At 35.7% G+C, this 27,881-nt stretch overlaps 1 protein-coding gene across 2 annotated transcripts in view; it reads left to right on the top strand.

The window, feature by feature from the left end:
* The window catches only part of LRRC9 (leucine rich repeat containing 9), a 99,488-nt gene that overhangs the window by 13,573 nt on the left and 58,034 nt on the right, over positions 1–27,881 (top strand). For both annotated transcript variants that reach the window (XR_012494668.2, XM_074327409.2), the window contains exons 7-14: positions 915–1,097; positions 5,186–5,341; positions 6,842–7,038; positions 8,061–8,192; positions 13,936–14,112; positions 14,438–14,555; positions 26,273–26,405; positions 27,736–27,858. Coding sequence is in view for 1 of the 2 variants with exons in the window: in XM_074327409.2 (XP_074183510.2) it covers positions 915–1,097; positions 5,186–5,341; positions 6,842–7,038; positions 8,061–8,192; positions 13,936–14,112; positions 14,438–14,555; positions 26,273–26,405; positions 27,736–27,858 (1,219 nt within the window). In the remaining variant the exon portion in view is untranslated. The remainder of the gene's footprint in view (positions 1–914; positions 1,098–5,185; positions 5,342–6,841; positions 7,039–8,060; positions 8,193–13,935; positions 14,113–14,437; positions 14,556–26,272; positions 26,406–27,735; positions 27,859–27,881) is intronic.

Consider the following 27,881-nt stretch of genomic DNA (forward strand, 5'->3'; position numbering starts at 1 on the left):
AGAGTAAGAGGTGAAATTGGGGTTAAATCTAGTCCACTCAAAGACAGCAGCATGGATGAAGGTCTAAAGATAAGATGGGGTCTGGCACATTCTGAAACTTGGAATTGTTCAGCGTAACTACAACATAGAATATTAAGCTTTAAAAAGGAAGAAACAAGACTGAAGAGAAGCAAGGGCCCGATGCCAAATAAAGGAAGGTATAAAGATGACCTAAACTTCAGGATAAAAGATGTTAAGGAAAAACCATCTAGAAGTGCATTAGCAACCCCTCCCCCTCCATCAGTTGTAAGAAAAAGGAGGCCCTCAGGAGAAAGCTAGGTTTCAGCTGTCCTTACTAGGTAGAAATGGCATTTACAGAAAAAAACAAAAATATTTTTTAAATAACTGAAAATCAGGAACTCAGTGGTGATTGTTATAGGTCCCATAGCCTTTGATGAGAAGAGCAGATGTGGAGGCCGAGGAAAAGGTGAGCAGTGTTCCTAGGGTGGTCAGTGTGGGGAATGGTGGTGAAGGGAGTAGGCGATCTCCAGCTACATTGGAGGCCCCTGTTAGAAAAGAGCTGTGCAGAGGAGAAAACGTTGTCTAAATAAATACACGTGCTCAATGGACTGGCTCCAAGGTTCCAGGTGAAATACATGATTTGGTAAATATTCTTTGACCTTTGTGTTAAAGTGCCTTTGAAATGCCTAGTTATACAGAGTCTGCTATTTAATTACTGATGCTCTGTTCCATTCATGTATTTAGCATGTGTTTTGTTAGAGAAAAACATTTTATCCACCTCATATTAACATATTTAAGCATACAATTAAAATGCATTACATGACATTATGGTAATCTTAAGTGTTCAAAAGCCTCCTTTAGCTATGGACAGTTGCAATTAATTAATTGAACATTATTGCTGCCATTGTTTTTAGGACCTCACTAACTTAACCAGGCTTCATCACTTAAAGGATTTATGTCTGAATGATCCTCAATATAAAACCAATCCAGTTTGTCTGCTGTATAATTACTCCACACATGTGCTGTATCACTTGCCTTGCCTTCAAAGACTTGATACATTTGATGTGTCAGCAAAGCCAATCAAGGAACTGGCAGATGTAAGTGCGTCTCTAATTGGGTATCGGTGACTTAAGTTTCATTAACTCTTCTTTCTGGCTATCTCCACATATGGTAAGTAGTATTATCTTGTCAGTTCTTGTTACCATTTCAACTTTTGCCCCAGTGAGTTGGATGTTTCATCCAAACATATACAAATAATAACTTTAGTACTAGGATCTCAATTTTGATGCCAGAACTGGAAGGTGAAATAACAGAAAAAAATGTAATTTATACAAAACTAAGAGGAGGAAATCTGAAAAATTACCATCAGTGTTAAGAATAATTGAACTAGTGCTATACATGTGAAAATCAATAAAGGCTAAATAAAGTAGAAATGAAACAAGTATAACCTCCTCTCATTTGGAATATTACATATCAAAATTAGAAAGTATCTATGGTTGATGGTCGTATGCCAGGATTAGGTCAATTTTAACCTAATTAAAGGTGATTTGCCCTTCCCTGGAAGTAGGAGCGGAACCACCCACACTGCCAAAATCTTGAAGATCTCCGAAATCTTGAAGAGAACTATTCCCGGACTGCCACCAATGGTGAACCTCCCAGCAAAGGAGCTACTTTGACGTGCCACCAGAGGCTCTGTGATTTCAGAATGGAGCACATAGGGAGCCGTCGTGTTTACTAGACATCTTTCCATATTATATTCCTACCTCTCCTTTCAGTTCAGCGAGATATCCCCTTAGCCCCATTTGTTCATTCAGTTAACCATCCAATAAATTTCCAAGATGCTTTCTTTATTACCATTCATAAGAAGACAAGTTGTGTCAGGTTATGGCAATTCTCTAATGTGATAAACTCCTAAACAGAGTATTGCTGATTCTTTAAGTTTTCATCCATGACTGTGGAGTGGATTATATAAACTATACATGGCAAATAAAGTCAGGACCTACCAGGAGGACCCCCAGGGAGTCAGCATGGGACAGAGGGAAGAACATGAGAGTTCAAATCAGAAGACTTGGATTCAAGCCACGGTTGCGTCCATTACTATCTTATCACTTAGGCAAGGCCTTTCCCCTCTCAAAGCTTCAGTTTTCTGAACTATTAAAATAATGATAATGCAAACAGTACCTGCCCTTCACAGGGTTATTGTGGGGATCCAAAGAATTAATTGGCATAAAAGTCCATTTTAATTGTTAAGTACTATAAAAATAATCACTATGAAACTGTAGTTGAGCATATTTCTGCAACTGAATTTAGCATTATAGTCTAACTTTCAAAAAAAAAAGTTTTTCCCCTAACAGACAAGTAGTTCACCAAAGTTATTGAAAATGACTGACATTAATTCTGAAAAGTCCAAACACAAAAAGCAAATTGAAATAGCCTACAAAGTTGTACATACTCTCAAACAACAAGGGTAAAAACCCCTGATTGATAACTCATATTTATTGTTATGACACCCTAATTGGTTTTGAAAGAGTTTATTTAGGAAGAGTTAAGTATCACAATTTTTGTTCCTATATACATATATAGGTGTATTATTAATAAAATAGAAAAATAAAGTAGAACAAACTCTGGAGGGCTACACTAGAAACAAATCTGTTGTTATGTGTGGAATGTGGGCTCGCTGAGCACATGGGAAGTGAGTGTGGAAGTAGACTTTTCATTGTACGTCTTTCAACATTTTGGTTTTTGAAACATGAATATATTATTCAAAAATAAAATTTAAAAACAAAGTAAAAGCAGAATTTTAAATCTTGTTTGTCCACCACTTGGGGACGCCTAGTTAAATTTGAATTTCAGATGAACAATGAATAATGTTTTAGTATAAATAAGTTTAATAAGTATGGTATTAAAACATTACAGTAGTAACCACCCCCCGCCCCCGCCCCCATCGTGGGGTATGCGTTCCATGGCCCTCAGCAGATGCTGAAACCAAGCATAGTACTGAACTCTAATTAACTTCAACTCTGCAGGAAATGTGGCAGCAGCTTCTTCAGTACCAGATGCAGCCTCTCCAGTAATTTTTATGTTTTCAGTCCAAACCTATTCTTGAATCTGTGTAACTATCCCTTGCTTGCAGAAGTGGCTTGGTGTCACTTGTTTCAAGGGATCCCTTGCTGAAGTCTTCATATGGGCTGAATGCTTTCTGGCACAACACTTTACCATCAATCAGAACACATTCTCTGTTCATGTCTTCCACCCACAAGTTTAATGCTTTTTCCATCTTAACTAAGCATGTATCACGCACTGTGGCCATAACTTTTTGTAGTTTGAGGTGCGACAGCAAAACTAGCACAAATTTCTTTTTCCTTCTTCACAATTTCATGGATATATTTGTTCTTACCATAGATCTTAGTAACCTCAGCATTCAATATTTTTCCTTTCCTCAAGTCGAGAACTTCCACATTTTCACTTTCGGGAAGCTCTTTATAGCTTCTCTTTGGCTCATCAAATTGCTAGCATCACTACTTTTGCACTTTGGGGCCATTATTAAATAAAATAACAGTTACTTGAACACAAGTACTGCCATACCGAAACAGTTGATCTGTTAACCAAGACAGCTACTCAATGACTAACAGGTGGAGAGTGTGTAAAGTGTGGATACGCTGGACAAAGAGATGCAATTTAAAACTTATAAATTGTTTATTTCTGGAATTTTCCATTTGATATTTTTGGGCCACAGTTGGCCATGGGTAACTGAAACCATGGTAAACAAACTCATGGATAAGGGGAGACTACTATATTTGTTATTTATCTGAAATTCAAATTTAACTTGGCATCTTATATTTTATCTAGCAGCCCTACCTCCACCAGCATGTTCTCTTGTTATATTAAATTTAAGAATTCTTTTTTTTATCTACCACTGACTCAAAGCGTTTTTTATTGGATTTTTCTCTTTTTTCCAAATAGGTGAAAAATCAAGAAACACCATTTTCCATTTCCTTAATTATAGTTCTTTCTTCTAACTAAGTTGCACCTCAGAAATAAGCTCTTCTTTATTAGGAATTTTTATCCATTAATCATCATTCTAAAACAGCTTTTTTTTTTTTTTTTTTTTTTTTTTTTTTTTTTTTTTTTTTTTTGCCTTAACAGTTCTGTGTTATGAATGCCTTAGTTTTACAGAGGAATTTAGTGATTTTCAGTTTCAGAACTTCATAATATGCATGGGAAAGGGAAGTCTTTGGGCCTGTTCATCATGTCATATACTTGTTTCTATTCTATCTTTTATGCCAAATAATTCTGTTGGGGTCTTGACTGTTAAATCTCTACTAAATAAATCACATAACAGGAACCTGTGTCTATAGAAAATATATGTCCAGAATAGTGTATAAGTCTTCCAACTTATCTGAGGTACAGATTTCCTGATAAAAAGAAACGACATTATTATTTCAGGTAAACAGTTAAAACCTGAACACGTTTTAAAAGTGTACCTGATTTCTCCTCTGCTAGTTCATTTTGACTAATGTAGTTGACAAGCCTGTTTAGCTACTGTATTCTTAATGGTAGATTTAATCAATTTATCATTATAAACTTATTAATACTGCATGATCCACTGGTATTAAGGAATTAAAGATAATTGGATTAGGTTGACAATTTAGTAATTTGTTCAATCTAAAACAAGTTCATTTAGGGCATCCTTTTATAGATTTGAGGGAAAAATAAATCTTATTCTTAGCTAGGCTTTTAAAAATTGAATTAAATAATGTTACATTTGCTTTTAAGTCTTTTTAATTTCTTTACTTTTTCCATAAACCAAATAGGAAAAATGTAGTTATATATTTGGTAGTATTATAGCTTTAGTAGTACTGACTCATTAGCTCAGTGATTATTTTGTAAGTTGAATTCTATCAATAGTCTCTTTATATCATCATCCTGGAAATAAATGAGACTATGCCTCACATTTGAAATATTATCTGCAAAGAAAATCTTTGAAGTTTTATATTTTGCTTATTAAGTTTAAATATAGAACTCTGTGAATCCATTAGCATTTCAACCATCATCATTATTAGTAATTGAATTTACAAAACTTTCAAATTGTTATATAGAATATATCTCACTCATATAATATCACTAATAATTACCTATAATGTTTTTTATTTCAGCTAATCTTTGGGGTTTTTCTCACTTTTAGATAACAGCAATGAAAAAAATAATGTATTACAACATGCGTATAAAAACTATTCAGAGGCATCTCAACGAAGACCTTGAAAAACTGAATGATCGAAAATGTAAATTACAGAAGTTGCCGGAAGAACGAATAAAATTATTCAGCTTTGTGAAAAAAAATGTAAGCTTTAATACTGTAAAATTTCAATGGCCACATCTTAAGAAAACTGGAAGATAAAACAGCATTATCTTTTAATTTTGTATGTATGTATACACACATACTATTTATTTTTATTAATACTGAGTTTCAAGTCAAGCTGGTCCCCTAAATGTTTTGATTCCCGCTGCTTAGTTAAGTTTCACTCTGTGCTTAGACAGCTTCAGTTCAACAAGGTATAGGCTTGTTAATATATACAAATTTTGAAAAGCTGTGTAATTAATTCAATATGATCCAGAGATCTTTTAGACTTATTTCAGCTGCATTTTTATTAGACACCAGTAGGTTGTGCTCAAAATTCATTTTCTTGTCTAAAGTGCTAAAATGTCCTTTTACTCTTATTAAGGTACACAAGGTAGAAACTTTATATCGAGCTACACTTTAGTAGTTATATTATGTGTGCTTCTTTAATTTAGAATAAATTAGATTTCCTTTACTAAAAGTAGACCCTGAAAAGTTAAGGATTATTTACCTCAAAACAGAACTTTGTATATACGAGTATTTATCTGAATAAAACCCACAAGAGAACCAGTATATGGAAATCATTTTATATCTGCCATTTTCATCTGCAAATACATGTGTTAAGTAAAACCTACATGTGTGAAAAATAACATCTATAGATTATATTAACTACAGACATTTTTATAAATAAGCTTAATTTGTTTTTTAACAGCTGGATATAGCCATTACAGAGGAGGGAATACAGAAAATTAATAAATTTCTATTTATATACATCTCTGTGTGTATAGTACAGTTTATCCTGAAATCCTACAAGGCTGGGTGGGATTACGATGAGGCAAGTGATTCATTTGCCCTGGGCCCAAAATTTAAGGGAGGGCCCAAAAACCTCAGTAATCAAGATAAATCATAGTTAATGCAATATTTAAAAAAATAGAAACAATGAAAAAAAGTTCATTATGAACAAAACACCCCAATATCAAAAATTTAAATAAAGACATTGCTCTACTGAGTCATATAGGAGACTGAGACAAAAGGAAAAATGTGCACCCATATATACGTGCCGTTGTGTATTTTTTATGATTAATTTTTTTCCTAGAATACCAAAGTAGATGAAAAAATATTGAAAAATTGAAATGTAGGTGATAAAAGTCACATTCTTTGGAGTTTAAATGTTTTATTTATACCTAAACCAGAATTCATTGTAATTTTATTTTGGCTTTAATAGAATCTAACTCATCAATAATATTTAAAAGACTATTTCTTTGTTTTTCTCAGTTTCAGTTGAGAGAACTGCCATACTTGAAATATTTAAGATTATCTTTCAGTTGGTCAAGAGAAATTGGCTGACTGAACTTGTACCAAAGTTATAATCACATGCTGGCCATGTTTTTATAAAGTTTGGCCTATTTGTTTCCTAGATTTCTACTTTGTTAATTTAAATTAACTATATATTTAATAAAGTCAACTAAAAATTTTTGCTCTCTGGTACATTGATTTCAACAGTTGGAACGGGAACTGGCTGAACTCAAGGGATCTGGCAAAGGTCAAAATGAGAGATCCAATAACAATAAAGTAACAGAGCTGGAAAAATCAAAGAACTGTGAAACTGTCACAGAAGAACCGAATCTTCAACAGAAGATACTGACCAAACTAAATGCTTTGCAAGAAAGGATAACATTCTGGAACAAAAAACTAGATGAGTATGTTTAATAAATTTTCTAATTGTTCAGATTTGAAACATGAGAATGTACTGTTCTGTTGAGCTCAGTTCCCTCCTTCAGGAGTGAAAAGAATTATAGTATTAAATAAAACATGAAATGTGTTTCCTAGTAGAGGCTAGGCATCATTGGTTCAAACCTGTCATATAGTTTTTTACAGAGGCAATACTTAAGTAGGACCAGTGAACTTTCCCTGAATAGCTTCCTGTCACATCACTACTCTCACGTCTGCAAACTAAAAACATTAGTTTTTTTAACATTAGCTGCTACCAGTATAAAATCTCACGACATAGATGAGACTGGGCAAAGCACCTACACAGTTGTCTGGAATCACATAGAAACAAACTCAGGTTGAATATCAACTAGAAACATAAAGCAAGAAGACTTAGTAAATACTGTGAATTTTGTAATTTACTAGGGCACCAAGTGGATAAGTTAGTTTGCCCAGTAATAATACTAACAAAATAATAACTAACATTTATTGAGCTCTTATCGTGTGCCAAACTCTTAGCTAAGAGCTATGCATGCATTTTGCATATAATACTCAAAGAAAAGCTTCTCCAGGTGTTGGTACTTTTTTTTTTTTTTTTTTTTTTAAGGAGGGCGCAGCTCACAGTGGCTCATGTGGGGATCGAGCTGGCAACCATTGGTGTTACCAGCACCCTGCTCTAACCAGCTGAGCTAACCGGCCACACTCTGTGTTGGTACTATTAATATTGTCATTTTACTGAGAAGCTAGCATAAAAATGTGACTTGTCTAAGATCTGAGAGCCACAAGTGGTGGAGGCAGGAGAGTCTTCTAACCTTCACTTATTATGAGGGTAACAAAATTTGAGGTGATTTTAATTGCCAAAAATAGAAATGACTTCCATGGTTTAACTATTAGCATCAAGCTTTCTTTAACCATTGACAAAAACCTAGTATTTTTAACAGCAGCTTTAAAAAAAAAATCTATCATGAATTTTAGATCATTTTAATAGCTTTATATATTTTTTCTTAAATAGAATTGAAGCAATTTATCAAACTGAAGTAAAGCAAAAGAAGAAAAGTCATGGCTTACTGATCCCATTTTTGTTAATTGAGTTGGAGACTGTGGGAAATATCCACTTTGAAGAAGGCACTCAATCTGATGACTGGTAAATCTGTTTGAAATTGACTTCTAGCTTTAAGAACAATTTTGGGTTCTTAGAATCATCAACCAAAATAGCAATTTATAAAAATCTTAAAATGTCCCATTTTCAAAATACTTCTCACATAGAATATTCATCCCTTGTAAATTGGCAGTTACCTACTTTACCACCTAAACATTTTTCTGTTTACATCATTGCTGTGAGCCAACCTTAAAAACATGGTATTTCATTGTTCTGCACCCAGTTTCCCTTAGTCCAAGAGCAGAATATAATTTAGAAGTTTATGGTCCAGTACTAGTTTTATGCATGTTTATACTGTTTTATTTCTGGACCAGATATAGCCCTAGATTCTAATATTGGGTGAGAAGTTAGAACAGAGAAGGAATGGCAAAGCACGCTTGGCAACAGCATGTTGCAAACACCATACTAGAAGGCTGCCTAGCAAATTTCTTGGAGGTTCCATAATCAAAGTCAAACCAAATTGTCTAGAGCTAGTTAGCGTCAGGGTGCACATAGACTCTGAGTTAATATGAGGCACACTTAAGACCCAGTAATCCAGGTGAAAGTCCATTTAGACAAAAATAGAGAGAACCACCAGAAACAGGAGCAGGAAGCAGGCATCCACACTTCAGATTCAAGACCTCCTGGTAGACCCGCGGAAGTGGTTGTATTGCCTCAACTAGAGGGTACAGCCAAACAAATGATCCTTACAAAAAAAAAAAAAAAAAGAATGAAAGAAATAAAGCTTTTGCAGAAAAATATTGCTAATTATTACTTTCACATTTCTGCAATCATTTTCTCAAAATTGAGAAGCCCATGAACAAGCCAAAGATTGCCCTAGAACCTTGAAGCATATGGCAAACTTGTGTGTGTGGAAAGAGACCAGGAAACCCATAACACTATAGCATGGACTTGGTATATTCATCTAGAGGATGATTTTACTTGCAGTCATTGTTGAAATAAACTCTGATTGTTTTTATAGAGTAAAATGCAAAATTTGCATTAACTTTATAGAAAGTAAAGTGTGTGATTGTTATGGGTTACTTTAAACCAAGCCCTCTGATTTCTATTAAATGTGGCTCTTCCTCCCTTCTGTGAGTAAAAGCTCCTCAAGGGCCTTTAGCGGAAAAGTGTGAGAAGCTCTTTGGAAGGAAGAAAGAGATTTTTTCAAAACACTTTCTTTTGTATCAATACATCCATTTGCCCAGCAGTTACCACTGTTTGCTTAACCACAATACTTGATTTTTATGTATAAAGATATAAAAGGCGTTCATCACAGTTCCCATGTAAACAAGTAGAGGCCTTGATTTTTTTCAAGTGCAAAAATTGAATGGTGTCTCTCTGCAAGATGCATGAATAATTTTTTTCCGTCTTTCATTTATATTCACTCACTTTAAACAGAATTTTTTAAATTATTTGTTTCTTTTTAACTTATCGTAAGCTCTTACAAAACAAGTAGATTAGTGGGCAAAAAATATGTAAAAGCAATATGACTAAAAAGCCATTTAGGTAACTATGTCAGCCTGACAGTCAATTAGATAGCTTTGATGGATTTTGATAAGCATTAACAATTGTTTACTTAGTTTTAATTAAAATAACCTTGATCCATTTTAAGGAGAAAAATCAAATGTATGTTGGCAGAATTTCAAGGACTGTTTTTTACTTTTAGTGTACTACAAGCTTGGCCACCTTAGCTCTGATCTTTTATGTATGTTAAGAAATAATGACTAAAGTGCTTTAAATTGCTCTGTGTGCTACATATCTAGTAGTTTTATTTAAGCACTGACTTCTCTTTTATTAATATTTTTAAAGCCAATGATTTAGCGTTTAAATAAAAAGTACTGGAGTAGAGCTAGAACGGACATACAGATTTCCCCGCTATTCTAAAGTAGAGTGTTCCTATGAAACCTTTCATAGCCGAAATAAGCCGAAATGGTGTAAAGTGAAGAAGCAATTACCAATAATTTAGATGGGAAAATTTTTTTGAGTATTCCCAGACCTAAAAAATAACCTACCAAATCATACCAACTAGCACATGAAACCTAAAATAATACTAACATATAGTGAAAGCAGGAATGATACGACAAATACACACCATATATATAGTAGAAATAACACATGTACAGTGTAGTTTCATTTACCAGTGCCTGAAGCCTCTATAACAGTTCACTGCAAAACAAACACTGAGTGCTATTTTTGCATTTCGCCTTTTTTTCATAAAAACGAAAATTCTCTTCAAATTTCTTTTGGTTAGCAAAAACAGGTACTAATGTAGGTCTTTCATAAAAGTGATGTGGTATAAATCAAAGTTTCAAAAAACGGTGTATACCTGTATAATACGTCAACATAGCCTTTGTTCATTTCTTTAGCCAAAGAGAATTGCATATTTCTAATTGTTTATCTTTCAATATTTCTTAGCCTTATTTCTTTTATGAAATAAAAGGGCTATATTTTTCAGTTTTAAAAAGTCCTATTTTATCGAACCTTGCTTGGTGAATAGATTGTTGCCACTATAGCATTATCGTTATAGAGTCATACTATTTACCTATGTATTAGCAATTGAATTAGCCATTGACATCAGACAACATTTATCAAATAGGGACTCCAAAGCATCAAAGATGCAGTCCTCCTGTTTGAGAAGCTTTCAACCTGGTTATAGATACAAGACATTTACAATTTAAAAAATAACTTTAAAGCACCACGAAACAACATATAAGAGACTGTGTAAGCTCCCTGGGGACAGATATAATGTTTCATGTACCTGATAAGTCATAACATCTAGCATAGAGCTGGCTAGATTTATAACTCAGTGGATAACTACTAATTTAGGTTTCTATATCACTGTGTAAATATGTAACAGTTTCACTTTTGTGGATATAATGACTTTCAGTAATTAATCTAACTCCTTATATATAAAGATTTCATGCTGTACTGTTTCAGGGAGCTATAGCAGCATAAACTTTTTGTTTTGTACTGATGTTGGTTTAAGTCAGCAAGTCAGTTAACAGTATTTATTAAACCCTTGTTTAAGATTCTGAACTGCACTTTAAAAGATTTTATTGAACTCCAGCCACTTAAAAACGTGCATTCTACATTTGCTAAATGAATGCATTATCTGCATATTAATGAACGTTTGTAGGCATCTCTCTGTGTAACAATATCTTAGTCAATGATGTATAAGGCCACTGTGAATGTTTACACACACATTCAGGTCCCACTCCTGAGCGGGGGGTGCCCAGTGAAAGGAGGGGCCCTCACTCTACTAACCTCTGCCGTACTTGATGCTATTAACCATTCCTTCCTTGTAACTTCACCTCTCTTGTTTTTTGTACTTAGACATTTTTCTTTTTACACTCTCCCTTATCAGTCTCTTCTATCTCCTGCACTTTCAAAAATTACTTATAGTTATATATAATCTCTCTCCTTTAATCTGGATTACACTTTTGTTACCCTATAACAAAAACCTTATCTACATAAAATGCCCACAGCACTAGTTTGTATCAGAATGCAATCATAATTAGAGTACAGATAATAATGAGAACTTCAGTGGTTCCAGGACATGTCATTTAGGGATGACTTGGACTGATTTAGGCCCAGAAAATGATCCCTCTGTAGATGAGACTGCAGGTTTCCCACTCCACATGATGATGTGGTTGTTTGGCCAGACCTCTGAACTATTTAGCGGCCTCAGGCTGGATTGCAACACCGCCCCTGTCTCCTGTACCATACTGGGAGCTTCTCCGGGATTAATTTGGTTTGGGCAGCTCACTTCTCAACTCTAAGAGCGGCATAACTGGGCAGCGCCTGGCTGCACGGGCTCAGCCTTTGCTAGTGAGAAAGGTAGTGCTGTAATTAAGAGCTCAGATGTCAGTATAAGGAAGAGACCCCCCCATAAGGAAACTCTGTTATCTTAGCCCACTCCCATGCTCAGCCCCTGGCTGATTGTGCCCATGAGGACCAAACATCTCATCAAAGGCAAATAGATACCATATAGGATCACTTAACTTCAATTTCAAATTGATCCATTTTAAAATCTCATCTTATGGGCCCACCATCTAAAATCTGTGCGTCCCTGACAGGGCCAGAGCCGCTGTGAGCATGGCCGGATGAGGGCAGCAGAGAGCAAATGAGCACTTCAGTCCATTTTCTTGAGATTTTTCACATAACTGGCCGCTCCTCCTCCAATCCTTCGCTCAAATATCTTCTCTGAAAGGTCTTACCCAAGACCCTTCTTAACTAGCCCCCATTCCATTCATTACCCCAAGCCTCTCTTTCTTTAAAGCACTTATCACTTTAGAAATGATTTTATTTATGTCTTATTTATTTTTTGTCCAACTCCCTTGGAATATAGGCTTCATGAGAGCAGGGACCCTGCCTCTTTCACTTCTTTATCCTCAGTTGCGAAGTTATTGCAATAGTCCAACTGAGCGACGAGGGTGATCCGGCGTAGGGTGAGAACAGTGGTGATGATAAGACAGGGTCACATCAGGATGTATTTTATTTTTTTAATTAGTTATTTTTGAATATAAGTATAGTTGGTATACAATCTTATATTGGTTATATTAGTTTCAGGTGTACAATATAGTGATTTGACATTTTTATATCTTACAATGTGAGCACCCCACTAATTATAGTAATCATCTGTCACTGTGTAAACTTATCACAATAATATTACAGGATGTATTTTAGATGTAGGGCCAAACAGACTGGCTGAGGAACTAGATATTGGTGAGGAAGAGAGGAAGCAAGATTTCTTCCTGTGGTTTTAACCTAAGCTACCAGTTAGTTGGTGGTGCCATATACTGAGATGGAAAACACTCAGGAGGAACAGGCTTAAGGGGCAGCCAGCCATTGGATGAGTTAAGTTTGAGAGGCCTATTGCATATTCAAGTGAGCATATATCAAGCAGGTAGTTGGATATATCCGGTCTTGTTATATCCAGCTAAGTTGGGTAGAGATAAAGTCTAGAAATAAAATGTTGGAATTATATATATATATATATATATATATATATATATATATATATATATATATTTTTTTTTTTTTTTAATATAATATTTTTAATGTATGTTGCCAAAGGACCAGATGAAATTATTTAGGGATAGTATTCATGGAAATAAGAGAAGAGCTAAAGATATACTCCTGGGGCAATCCAATATTTAGGAATCTGTCAGAAGAAAAAGGAGCTGCCAATAAAAAGAAAGCAAGAACATGTAGTTTCACTGAAGCCAAAAAAAAAGAGTGTATCAGAAATGCAGGATTGCTCAACCAACATATCTTTACTCAGACCAAATACATAATAATTAATAAAAGGGCTTTTTTTTAATCTAGATTTCCAGTTTGTTTTGTTTTTTCAACTTTTATTTATTTAAGTGTGTTTTTTTAGGACTCATCAGCTCCAAGTCAAGTAGTTGTTTCAATCTAGTTGTGGAAGGCGCAGCTCACAGTGGCCCATGTGGGGATCGAACCAGCAATCTTGTTGTTACGAGCACCGCACTCTAACCAACTGAGCTAACCGGCCACCCCAGGACTATTATTTTTATGTTTCAAAGTTTAGCCTTTCTTTTATTGATTGAATAACTGTGTCCAGTTTGAACCCAAATAGAGCTACTATATGACGATGTATCTATCATTAGCAAAAAAAAACAGAAAATATGGGCTATAACTTCTATCATAAGTAACTTGTGTTCTTCAACAATTTAAGGAAAATCTGTTATTTTCTTTGTATATATTCTGTATTTCCATATAGGTTTAATTCCTGCTATGAATTAATTCTATCACGTTTTTGTACATGGGACTTCAGAGCATTTGGTATTACAGGAGTGAAAGTAAAACGTGTCATCAAAGTTAACAATCGTATTCTGAGACTAAAATTTGAAAATAAACTCCAAAAGTTTTTGGACAATGAAGACATGCACGATTCAGAGTAAGAAGTTAAATTCCACAAGGAACATTTTTACAAGTCTGCTTTTATTTTTGTAAAAATGTCTTTCTGTTTTAAAAGTTTACAACATTGAAAATATGACTTAGTAAATATTTCCTTTTCATGCATGTCCCTTGACTAGAATGACCGCATAGTTTATCCACATTGGGGCTCTTTGTGAGACTGAAGGGGAGTGGAGGTTTAATAATGACATGGGAAAGTCCAATGTAAATGAGAAATATCCTGGGCAGGACATATAGTTGTCTTATCTATGGCTAAGCGTTTTTTGAAATCAGTTCTTAAACATTTGTTCGTCTCTGTTCTTAAGGAGCTATCGAAACATGCTGGAATGCCTTTTTTATGTTTCTGATCCTGAAGTTACAGTGAAGAAAAAGCATCTGCTACAAATCCTTGAAAAAGGATTCAAAGACAGTGAAACAAGCAAGGTAGCATAAAATGTCATTCAGAATAATGCTTTCTTCTTAGTGAATAAAGCTCTGGCACCAGTTAAGCATGGTTTGATTCTTAATCCTTTTATTCATATTTGTAGAAAACTTCTGTAGCATAAAAAAGCTGAGGGCTGTCATAGAAAGTATAGCATCTTTGTTCTTTGGATTGTACAAGAATTAAGTCCATTATTTACTTTACGTGTATGACTATCTATTTAATCTTTCTAGGCATAATCTTTCTATGCTGTGATCCTTTTGTTGATGATCTTGAAATCTACTTCTTTAATCTGTTTTAAATTCTCCAAGGTCCTCTCCATCTTGAAAAAAATCAATTCACTTAGCACTGCCTGTACTTTCTAGCTATCATCCCATTTTTCACTTTCCTTTAACTGCCACCTTTTCTTTGTTCTCTACTTATTGCCCCCACCTCGATGCTGATATTGCTTCATTCCAGATCACTCCTGAGCTCCAAAGTATCCAGTCCACCTTTCTCTGTCCTTCACCCTCTTGTTGACGCAGCTGTAGCAGGTGTAGACACTGTTTCCTAACTCTCTCCACATCATGGTACACATAAAATGAAAACATTGCTGCATCTGAATCCTGGCTTTCCTACTCAACCAGCTAAGGGACTTCACTTCTCTGCGCCTTTTTCTTCCTATCTGTAAAATGAAGATAATATTTACTTCCCAGAGTTGTTGTTAGGATTTAGTGAGATATGTTTAAGAATTTCTTGCATCTCAGTATTTTTTTTAAATTTATTGGGGTGACAATTGTTAGTAAAATTACATAGATTTCAGGTGTACAATTCTGTATCACATCATCTATAAATCCCATTATGTGTTCACCACCCAGAGTCCGTCCTCCTTCCATCACCATATATTTGATCCTCCTTACCCTCATCTCCCACCCCCCAACCCCTTACCCTCTGGTAACCACTAAACTACTGTCTGTGTCTATGAGTTTTTGTTTCTCATTTGTTTGTCTTGTTCTTTTGTTGTTTTTGGTTTATATACCACATATCAGTGAAATCACATGATTCTCTGCTTTTTCTGTCTGACTTATTCGCTTAGCATTATACTCTCAAGATCCATCCATTTTGTCACAAATGTTCCTATATCATCTTTTCTCACTGCCGAATAGTATTCCATTGTATACATATATCACAACTTCTTTATCCATTCATCTATTGAAGGACATTTTGGTTGTTTCCATATCTTGGCCACCGTAAACAAAGCTGCAATGAACATTGGAGCACACATGTCTTTATGTATAAATGTTTTCAGATTTTTTGGGTAGATACCCAGGAGAGGGATTGCTGGGTCATATGGTAATTCTATTTGTAAATTTTTGAGGAACCTCCACACTGCCTTCCATAGCGGCTGCACCAGTCTGCATTCCCACCAACAGTGTATGAGGGTTCCTTTTTCTCCATAGCCTCTCCAACATTTGTTACTATTTGTCTTGTTGATGATAGCCATTCTGACTGGGGTGAGGTGATATCTCATTGTGGTTTTCATTTGCATTTCTCTGATGATTAGTGATGTTGAGCATTTTTTCATATGTTTATTTGCCATTTGTATGTCCTCTTTGGAGAAATGTCTCTTCAGGTCCTCTGCCCATTTTTCAATTGGGTTGTTTGTTTTTTTGTTGTTGAGTTTCACGAGTTCCTTGTTTATTTTGGATATTAGCCCCTTATCGGAGGCATTGTTTGCAAAAATCTTCTCTCATTCAGTTGGTGGCCTCTTTGTTTTGTCGATGGTTTCTTTTGCTGTGCAGAAGCTTTCAATTTTCATATAGTCCCAGTCGTTTATTTAACTTTTACTTCCATTGCCTTTGGAGTCAAATTCATAAAATGCTCTTTGAACCCAAGGTCCATAAGTTTAGTACCTATGTTTTTTTCTGTGCAGTTTATTGTGTCAGGTCTTATGCTTAAGTCTTTGATCCATTTTGAATTAATTTTGGTACATGGTGACAGATAGCAGTCGTTTCATTCTTTTGCACGTGGCTATCCAATTCTCCCAGCACCATTTATTGAAGAGGCTGTCTTTCCTCCATTGTATGTTTTTTAGCTTCTTTGTCAAAAATTATCTGTCCATATTTATGTGGTTTTATTTCTGGGTTCTCAATTGTATTCCATTGGTCTATGTGTCTGTTTTTCTGCCAATACCATGCTGTTTTGATTATTGTAGCCCTGTAGTACAAGCTAAAGTCAGGGAGTGTGATACCTCCAATATTGTTCTTTTTTCTTAAGATTGCTTTGGTTATTCGGGGTCTTTTGTGGTTCCAAACAAATCTGATGATTTTTTGTTCAATTTCTTCAAAAAACGCCATTGGGATTTTGATGGTGATTGCATTAAATCTATATATTGCTTTGGGTAATATGGCCATTTTAACTATGTTGATTCTTCCAATCCATGAGCACGGAATGTCTTTCCATTTCTTTGTGTCTTCTTCAATTTCTTTCAAAAATGTCTTATAGTTTTCAGCATATAGGTCCTTCACATCCTTGGTTAAGTTTATTCCTAGGTATTTTATTCTTTTTGCTGCAATTGCAAAAGGAATTGTTTTTTGTATTTCGTTTTCTGAGATTTCACTGTTAGTATATAGGAATGCAATGGACTTTTGAACATTGATTTTGTAGCCAGCAACTTTACTGTATTCGTTGATTGTTTCCAATAGCTTTTTGGTGGAGTCTTTACGGTTTTCTATATATAGCATCATGTCATCTGCAAAGAGTGATAATTTAACTTCTTCATTCCCAATTTTGATGTCTTTTATTTCTTTCTCTTGCCTGATTGCTCTGGCAAGGACTTCCAACACTATGTTGAAAAGCAGAGGTGATAGGGGACAGCCCTGTCATGTTCCTGAACGTAGAGCAAAGGGCTTCAGTTTTTCACCATTAATTATGAGATTAGCTGAGGGCTTGTCGTTTATGGCCTTTAGTATGTTAAGGTATTCTCCTTCTATACCTATTTTATTAAGTGTTTTAATCATAAATGGATGTTGTATCTTGTCAAATGCTTTTTCTGCATCAATTGATATAATCATATGATTTTTGCCTTTTATTTTGTTTATGTGATGTATCACATTGATGGATTTGTGGACATTGAACCATCCTTGTGCCCCAGGGATGAACCCCACTTGGTAGTGATGAATAATCTTTTTAATGCATTGTTGTATTTGATTTGCTAGAATTTTGTTTAGGATTTTTGCGTCTGTATTCATCAGAGATATGGGTCTGTAGTTTTCTTTTTTTGTGTTGTCCTTACCAGGTTTTGGTATCAGGGTAATGTTGGCCTCATAAAATGAGTTAGGGAGTGCTGTCTCTTCTTCAGTTTTTTGGAAGAGTTTGAGCAGGATTGGTGTTAGATCCTCTTTGAAGGTTTGGTAGAATTCACTAGTGAAGCCATCTGGTCCCGGACTTTTGCTTTTGGGAAGGTTTTGGATGACTGATTCAATTTCATTACTGGTGATCGGTCTGTTTAGATTTTCCAGTTCTTCATGGTTCAGCCTTGGAAGGCTATCTGTTTCTAAGAACTTGTCCATTTCTTCTAGGTTATTGAATTTGGTGGTATATAGTCCTTCATAGTATTCTTGGATGATCCTTTGTATTTCTGTGGTGTCCGTGATAACTTCCCCTTTTTCATTTCTGATTTTGTTAATTAGTGTCTTCTCTCTTTTTATCTTAGTGAGTTTACCCAAGGGTTTGTCAATTTTGTTAATCTTTTCAAAGAACCAGCTCTTTGTCACATTAATTTTTTCTATTGTCTTTTTGTTCTCTATTTCATTTAGTTCTGCTCTGATTTTTTTATTTCCTTTCTTCTGCTGACCTTGGGTTTCATTTGTTCTTCTTTTTTTAGTTCTGTAAGGTGTAACATGAGGTTATTTATTTGGTATTTTTCTAGTTTCTTGAGATAGGCCTGTAATGATATAAATTTCCCTCTTAAAACTGCTTTTGCTGCATCCCAAAATATTTGGTAGGATGCATTTTCATTGTTATTTGTTTTTATGTATCTTTTGATCTCTCCTCTAATTTTTTCTTTGACCTGGTCGTTTTTAAAAGTATGTTGTTTAATCTCCATGTATTTATGTTTTTTCCTGCTTTCTTTTTGCAGTTGATATCCAATTTCAAAGCCTTGTGATCAGAGACTATGCTTGGTATGGTTTCAATCTTCTTAAATTTGCTGAGGCTAGTTTTATGTCCCAATATATGGTCTATCCTTGAGAATGTTCCATGTACACTAGAAAAGAATGCATAGTCTGATGTTTTAGGATGAAGTGCTCTATATATGTCAATTATGTCCATTTCATCTAATGTGTCATTTAGGGCTTCTATTTCGTTATTTATTTTCTGTTTGGATGATCTATCCATAGCTGTCAATGATGTATTTAAGTCCCCTAGTATAATTGTGGTTTGGTCAATTTCTCCCTTTAGTTCTGTTAGTAGTTGCTTGGTATATTTCGGTGCTCCCTGATTGGGGGCATAAATATTGATGACTGTTATGTCTTGTTGTTGTATAGTCCCCTTTACCATTATGAAATGTCCATCTTTGTCTCTTGTTACCTTTTTCACCCTGAAGTCTGCTTCATCTGATATCAGTATGGCTACACCTGATTTTCTCTGGGTACCATTTGTTTGGAGTGTCAATTTCCACCCTTTCACTTTGAGTCTATGCTTGTCCTTGTAGCTGAGATGTGTCTCTTGGAGACAGCATATGGTTGGGTTTAGTTTTTTGATTCAATCTGCTACTCTGTGCCTTTTTATTGGTGAGTTCAGTCCATTTACATTTAGGGTGATTATTGATATGTGAGCATTTCCTGACATTCTATCTTTAGTTGTCTGGTAAGGCTGTGTCTCCATTGTTTCTTTGCCTTTTTGCTGTTGTCTATTATTTCTGTGTGGTGGTATTCTATGATGTTTCCCTCTGTTTCTTCTTTTATTACAGTATATATTTCAGTTCTGGATTTTTTTTTGAGTAGTTACCCTTAAGTTTATGTAAAAGAAAGTTTTATATTTAGAGTATTCCATTTTCTTCAGCACGCTTACTTTCTCCAGTCCCATATTCCGGTTCAGGCCTTTACTCTCCCCCTTTTTATGTTTTGGTTGCCACAAATTGTCCCTGTTGTTGATGGTGGTCGAATAGCCTCCTTTAGTATTTCTTGTAGTGCAGGTCGTGTATTAGAAAATTCCCTCAGCTTCTGTATGTCTGGAAAGGTCTTTATTCCTCCTTCATATCTAAAGGATATCTTTGCTGGATATATTATTCTTGGCTCATAATTTCTCTCTTTCAATAGTTTGATATTTGGTTCCACTCCGTTCTGGCTTGTAGAGTTTCTGCTGAAAAATCTGATGATAATCTAATGGGCTTTCCTTTGTAGGTTACCGTCTTTTCCCTGGCTGCCTTGAGGATTCTTTCTTTGCCGTTGATTTTAGACAGCTTCAATACAATGTGCCTTGGAGAAGGCCTGTTGGGAATGAGGTAATTAGGTGTTCTATTTGCTTCTTGGATTTGAGGATCCATTTCTGTCCACAGGTTTGGGAAGTTCTCATCGACAATTTGTTTGAATATATTTTCTGTTCCCTTCTCTCTTTCTTCTCCTTCTGGTATGCCCATTATTCTTATATTGCTCTTTCTGATGGAGTCAGAAAGTTCTTGTAGAGTTCTTTCATTTCTTTTAAGTCTCAAGTCTCTTTCTTCTTCCATCCGTGTAATTTTCAGGTTTCTATCTTCGATGTCACTGATTTTTTCCTTCATCTGGTCAGCTGTACTACCTAAGCTGGCTATTTCATTCTTAATTTCTTCCATTGAGTTCTTAATCTCCAGAAATTCTATTTGGTTCTTTTTTAAAATTTCAATCTCTTTTGTAAAATGTTCATGTTGTTCTTTGTTTGTGTTTCTGATTTCATTAAACTGCCATTCTGTGTTTTCTTGCATCTCGTTGAGTTTTTTCAGAACTGCAATCTTGAATTCTCTGTCATTTAAGTCACATATTTCCATATCTTTAAGTTCCTTTTCTGGAGACTTTTCACTTTCTTTCTGAGCTGTCTTGTTGCCTTGGTTATTCATGGCAATTACTGATTTATTATTTCTCTTCCTAGACATCTACAGGAGTGGCTTCTGCAACAGGTTGATAGGAAGAGGTCTTTCTTTTGTTTTCCAGTACTTGTTGGTAGAATGTTTTATTTTCTCTCTGACTGCAGCCTTTTTTTCTCTCTCACACGGTAGTGCTATGTTTTCTCTGCACTATTCCAGCTTCTCACACAATGGGGGCATTCCCTGGGAGACGGGCTTCTCCTTTGTTAATAGTTCGCCTGGGTCACAGGGCGCAGTGTCCGTGTGGGTATGCAGAGCTTTTTAAGTTCCAAAGCTCTTCCTGCACCAGATTCAGAGCCCGTATGTTTCAGCAGTTCTGTTTACTCCTGCAGGGATCTGCCCAGATAGGTGGGGCCAGGGGCAAGGTGAGTTGTGAAAGGTGGCCCAGAGCAATGGCGGCGGCCACCACCATAGCCGATCTTGCTTCCACAGCTCCCTCCCCTCTGCCGGAACTAGTTGGGCTGCGAATCTGTGTCTGCGGTCCACAGTTCTCAGAACAGCAAATAGTCTGTTCTTTTGATCTGACACTGCTACTGTTCCACTTCTAGCACCAGGCAGGTGGGGGCGAGGCGAGCTCTGGGAGGGTAGCGAGTGGGCGGCTAGTCTCAGTTCCTAAGGCTTCCGTTCTCTACTTGGCAGTCAGGGCTTAAACCACCGTTTTCAGCCCTCTTCCCTCGGTCCCTTCTCTGAGGTATCTGCCTTGAGCGTTGGGCCCAGCTATGTTATATGCTGTCCCCTCAGCCCTGTGGGCCATAAGTGGAGCCCTAGCAGTCTGAGTTCTTCCCTCTCCCGCAGCTGCGGTAGTTCCGTGATGCAGCAAGCTCAGAGCACTGAGCTAGGTCTGCAGCCTGTGCCTACACCGCTCTGTCTCCACACTTCTCCTTTCTCTCCTTCCCCGCTCGTGCAATTCGCCCACCTTTAGGTGTATTCAGTAGTGGGCCTCTTCGTCTTGCCTGTCTGCTGTGCAGGGAGTCCTTTGTGGAGTTATAGATGTTTGATTAGTTGTAAATTCCAGTGGAGATTTACAGAGGCTCACCTCACGCCACTATTTTGATGACGTCTCCCCTTATCTCAATATTCAAAGCATCATTATTCACAATAATCAAAAAAGTAGAAACCACCCCAATGTCCATCAACAGATGAATGGATAAACAAAATGTATGCACATACAATGCAATTTTATTCAGCCATAAAAAATAATGAAATTCTGATACATGCTACAACATGCATGAATCTTGAAAACATGCTAAATGAAAGAAGCCAGTCATAAATGGACAAATACTGTATGATTCCACTTACATACAGTACCTAGAACAGGCAAATTGGTAGAAATAGAAAGTAGAATTGGTGTTACCAAGGGATAGGAAGGCTAGAGGTATGGGAATTATTGCTTAATGAGTACAGAGCTTCTATTTGGGATGATGAAAAGTTCTGGAAATGGATGGTGGTGATGGTTGCACAATATTGTGAATGTAGTTAATGCCAGTGAATTGTACACTTAAAAATGGTTAAAATGGTATCTTTTACTGTATTTTCTTTTTTTACCTCAATAATTAAAAAAAGCATTCCAGCCACTCGGTGGAAGGATTGGAGGGAGTAGGAGCAAATGACGGGGGCACTATATGCGGGAGGTTCTACAGCGGCTCAGGCCAGACGTGATGGTGGCTGCAGCAAGGTGGCCCTCACTGTACTTTCTGGAAGAGAAATGAGAAGGCGGTGGGGAACTGTGGGTTTTAGAAGGTGGAGTGAAGTGCTCGGTCGGGGTCATTACAGAGAATTCTGGACCATCATGGGCACACAGGGTGGGGGAGGGTGGGGGCTAACATTTCTGTGTGTTTTCTGCATGCCATTCACTGTGCTAGTGCTTCATCTCCTGCATCTCCTAAAAGAGATGCAATAGCTCTAATCCACCCAACAGCCCTCTGCATTGCTCCCTGCACCGCATTAGCCACTACCCATGTGTGGCTGCTATGCATTTGAATTGTGACTAATCAGAACCAAGATGTGCTTTAAGTTTAAAATACACACCACTTTTTGAAGACTTGATACAGAAAACAGGACTATAATTTCTTACATAGATTACATGTTGAAATGATAATATTTTGGAATATTTGATTAAATAGAATGTATTATTAAAATTTATCAAAAAAGTACTTGGACCAGTTCCTGGCACATGGAAATTTTTGATACAATTTATCATCATTGTCTGAAACATTTGATACTATTTGACTGCTCTATCCTTTTTGAAACTCTCCTTTGGCAACCATGATATTACACAATTGTTATCCTCCTGTTTTTCTGATTGTCCCATTTTTGTTTCCTTTTTGTTCCTCATTTCGCCTCAAAACATAAGAATACAGAAGATTAAAATTTACTAATCTTCCCTTCTTTCTACACCCACCATCAATTACTCTCATTGTTAAAATCTTAGAAATGGGGGAACATAATTAGCTGGAAAAATCACTGTGTAGCATGTAGATCAGATAAGTTAGATTTCTATGCTATGATATGTACACACTGAGTAAGGATAGATAGTTACGTTCTGTATCATTTAAGAGATGGGATCTGACTTAAAAGATGAGCTGTGTAAACAATTCAGAATGTGGCATAGTTCGGCAGTACTTGGCTGAGGCAGAGGGCTGGCTGGCGTCGGGAAGATCAAATATATCATGGTCAGTAGCCATAGGGAGTATCATTTATTCAATTTTGGCTTACCTCCCCAGCTAGCCCATCTCCTGATCTCTGCTCTGACACCCACAGCTGCCATTCCTGCATGGTTATCCGTTTTATCTTCTTATACAATATGTCTGAAACAAGCTGTTAATCTTTTGCTCATAAGCAGCTCCCTCCCATTTTCTTTCCTTATTTCTACTAACAATGTTGTCATTTCCTCCACTGAACAGGTTCAAAGCCTTGGAAGTTTTTGACCAGTCCCTCTTCCATTAACCCTACATCTAATCATTGCCATTTTAGTGATTCCTCCTTTACCGTATCACTTGCATTCCTCCTTTCCCTCCCTGTTGCCGTTGCCTGCCACCACTCAGTATCCTTCTAATCTTTACCAGCAGTTTCCTAATGAGAAACCCTGCCCTTCTCTCTCCTCCTCCCACCTTTAATAATACAGACAAATCAATCTTTCTTAAACTATTGTTTCCAGAGAGCACACTGCACTCTGCCATGATGAGAAACCTTCAGCAGCTTCCCATTACTTCCAATAATGGAGTCCAAATTCCTCTCCCCAGCAAAATTTAAGGCCCTTTACAATCCAGCTTCAACCTAACTCTGTGTTACCAACCACACCAATGTCCCAAGGATGTACTTTACTTGTGATTCTCCTAAACACACCTCAACGCCTTCCTTCGATGAAATGCATTTTCCTCCTTTTTCCCTGTGGCATACTTCTCCTTCAAGTCTCAGCTCAAGGACTTGCTCCTCGGTGAAGCCTGTCCTGAATTCTCAACCAGTAGGAGCCCTCCTACTTAGTTTACAGGTTTTTCAAAAAAGGCAATTAAAATGGAGAACTGTAAACAAATGATTTACTTAAAGAATCCTTTAGTATAACTTAAAACACGTAAGCTTACAGTCACCTGTCTTTTTATGGAGGGCCAAAGCCTTTGAGTATGAGTTTGGAACTTTACGCAGTCTTTCTTGCATTAGCCACAACCGTATTACATATTAGTTTTGGTTGCTTTAAAATTGAGCATGAACTTAAAAATTCTTGCAAAGCAACTTGAATGCAAGAATCCATCTAGTTTGTATGACCCTCCTTGCCACTACCAAAATTTTGCATGTATTTCCCCTACATGTTTTGACAGAAGTAGTTAATGATTATTAGCCTCTATGGAATCTTACCAAAGCTTTTCACTTAGTTTTCATAGAAACATCTCTCATTCTTTCTCATATTTCATTGCTTTATGTAATGGGCATAATTTCAATGACAAATACAATTGGTATAAACAAGTTTAGGAAGAAAATTAACTTACTTTTGGTAAGCATAAAGCATGACTGGGTGAAACAAGTATATCAGCATTTTAAAAAGTACCCGTTTATGCTTGAATTATCACCATACTGTGGGTTACAGAGAGAATAGAAAATACTGGTTAAGCCTATGAATTGGTTAAGTAGAAGTTGACTAAGGGGCATTCAATTGGGAACTTTCATTGTAGCACATTTGTTATGTTGAAATATAATCATTTCTCTATTAAGTCCTTGAGGGCAAGGACTTTGTTTATACATTCTTACTTAGAGTCTGATAAATGAAAGCTGGATGGTTGGATACATGGATGGATGGCAACCACACCTATTTCTGTATCTTCATATGTTTTCCTTCTCTTAAGAATACTTTCCTTTAAAGTTTATGAGTTTTGGAATTGTGTCTAATCTTCAAAGCCTAGCCACGATCCTATTACCTCTAAAAATTCCTTCTTAATCACCTCACTTAAAAAACGATATCTCATTTCACACATCTTGTGATGCCTTGTATTTTTAATTATTGGGTATAGGTTCTTTTATCCCCTCTCTTATTTGAGGGCCAAGACCATGCAGTAGCCTCATAATGCCATGCAAATATCTAATGGATATTTAGTGATGTTCACTAGAAGTATAAGATTATATTTAATGCGATGTGGAATTTATGGTCACATGAGGCACATTTTCAGTATTTATTTTTTTAAAAACCTCTTTGGATAACAGGTTTCAATAAGAAAAAATATAGAGAAAATACAGCATTTATAGAAAAGATAGATTTCTAGATAATTTGGCTACTAATATTAAACTAGTAATAATTTCAAAACTGAGATAGTGAGAGCAGGGAGTAGAAGTGAGTTCAAATCATGACTTTGCAAAATTCTACTTCTGTCCTTGGATAGATCATATAACCTCTCTTAGCTCTAGTTTTTTTACTGCTAAAAATAGAGATTGTTTTTGCTTTTTAGAGTTGCTTTCACAGCAAGTAATATGAATATCTCTGATAAAACACTTTCAAGAAATAAATCTAGTCATAATGCAAACTGATTTCCATGCATTAGCACAAGTATCTGGAAAACAATGTCGATTATTAGACCAGATATATTATTAAATATATATGTATATATATTTAATAATATATCTGGTCTAATTATATATATATTATTAAATATATATATATTTAATAATATATCTGGTCTAATTATATATATATACACATATGTATATATATACATATATGTGTGTGTGTGTGTGTGTGTGTATATATATATATATATGTCTTCACTGATGTAATTCCCACAGGATTTTCTTTTTAGAATTTACACGATTACTAGTGAAATATCACTGAATATGTGTAAAATTGTAGCTCCTGCACCACACAATGTTGTCAGTCTTGACTCTGGCTGCTTTTACAAAAACAAATACTGTTCTACATCACTTTTCATAAACCTATTTGCATATACGTTTAAAATACATTATATAAATGGTTTTACAGAATTAAGTTGCACGTGAAGGTTATCCACTTCTTTTCAGTGAATCTGGCCTGCATTTTCTTTGCCCAGACACATAAATAGAAAATAATAAACCATCTGTATTGATGCTGAAGTACTGTCAGTTTTGTAAAAATACTCAGACTTTGTTTTTGCATTACAGCTCCCTTTCAGAAAAGAAGCTGTTATTCTTGCCAACAGCCTAAGTATATGTGACTGTCCCAGAATTCAGTTTCTACAGCAGAAGTACAAGGATGAGAAGAAAAACTCTTTTGAGCATGAGCTCTTTAGACATGGTAATACAAATATACAGTATTTCTGAACTTTTAAGTTCTAAGTCTTCAACTTCATTAATTATTTCCATAACATTTTTGATGCTTGGTTTTACCAACCTGGGAGATTTTCTGAAACCTATTTTATTAAGTATTTACTGGTGTAGTAATACATGACTTTCTGATCTATTACTTTAATCAAGTTATCAATAAATATTTACTGAGTGATTATTATGTGTTTATAAGGATGAGACTCATTTGTTACTCATATTTAATCCTACTTATATGATATAAACACCTCATAGTCTGCTTTTGTTCATTAAGTAGTGTCCCAAAATAAAACAAACTTTATATTAATATATACATACATACACATGCATATATACATATACATATACATGTATGTGTATTATACACACACACACACACACAAAATTCATAGAGAAGAGAAAAGAACTTGGCCCATTTATACATTAATCATCACATAGAGCACTCAGGAAGGCAGGCTTTATTTGTCCTTAATCATCAAAATATAATAATAAATCCTGGTTTTAAATACAAAATTGGCTAAAAACAAATTGTGAAACGTATGGATTGCTTAATAAGTTGCCTTTTGGAAGATAAACTTTTGGTATTTAATTTATTCAGTCATATGTACTTTATTTGCATCTTGAATATGTATAAGTAAGAGTACATGACCCAGTTTCTAGGACACATCTAGAAGAGGATCCCTGCTTCCTACAGATAGGGGAAAGAGACCAATTCATCATGTCCTCTCTTGCCTCACCCTCTTCCACATTCATCCTTCAGTCCCACACATATTTATTGAATGCTTACTGTGTGTGAGGCATGGGGTAAGTGATAGTGATACAGTCAATGCAAAGTGGATGCATTTTCTCCTTTATGGTGTTTACGAACATTAATAATTATGCAAATACATATAAAATTACAACTATCAGAAGAGCTACAAAGATGAAGTATTAATGCATCGTGCCAAAGAATGTATAATAAGGAGATTTGATCAGGTCAGGGAGTAAGGGACACGTAATCGTTGGTCTCAACTATTTAACCTATTAAAGATTGAGTAGTCAGAAATATGGTTAACTTATTTATATGAGTGATAAAATCACAGGAATCCTCTTTTATAACCATTTTATTTATTCAACAAATATTTCTTGAGCTCCTGTTTTGGGTGAAGCAATGTGCTATGTGCTATCCAGTGGCAACAAGATAGCCAGGATCTCTGCCTTTACACAATATGCAGTCAAGTCTGGGGCCAACCAATAAGGAAGGTGATATTGGAAAATTACTAAAATGCATTATTGTTAAAAATGATTTGTTTTTTTCAACTTAGGCATCCTCCTCATTACAAAAGTTTTCCTTGGCCAGAGTGTTCAGGCTCGTGAACAGGACTCCATCAGTCAAGCCAACTATCCAATGGTTAATTCAGTGTTCATTCCTCGAAAATATTTACTAAGTATGTTTGCCATAAAGAGAAAT

Source organism: Rhinolophus sinicus, chromosome 3 (genome assembly GCF_057876585.1).
Source record: "Rhinolophus sinicus isolate RSI-liver-muscle chromosome 3, RSI-T2T, whole genome shotgun sequence".
NCBI classification, from domain to species: domain Eukaryota; kingdom Metazoa; phylum Chordata; class Mammalia; order Chiroptera; family Rhinolophidae; genus Rhinolophus; species Rhinolophus sinicus.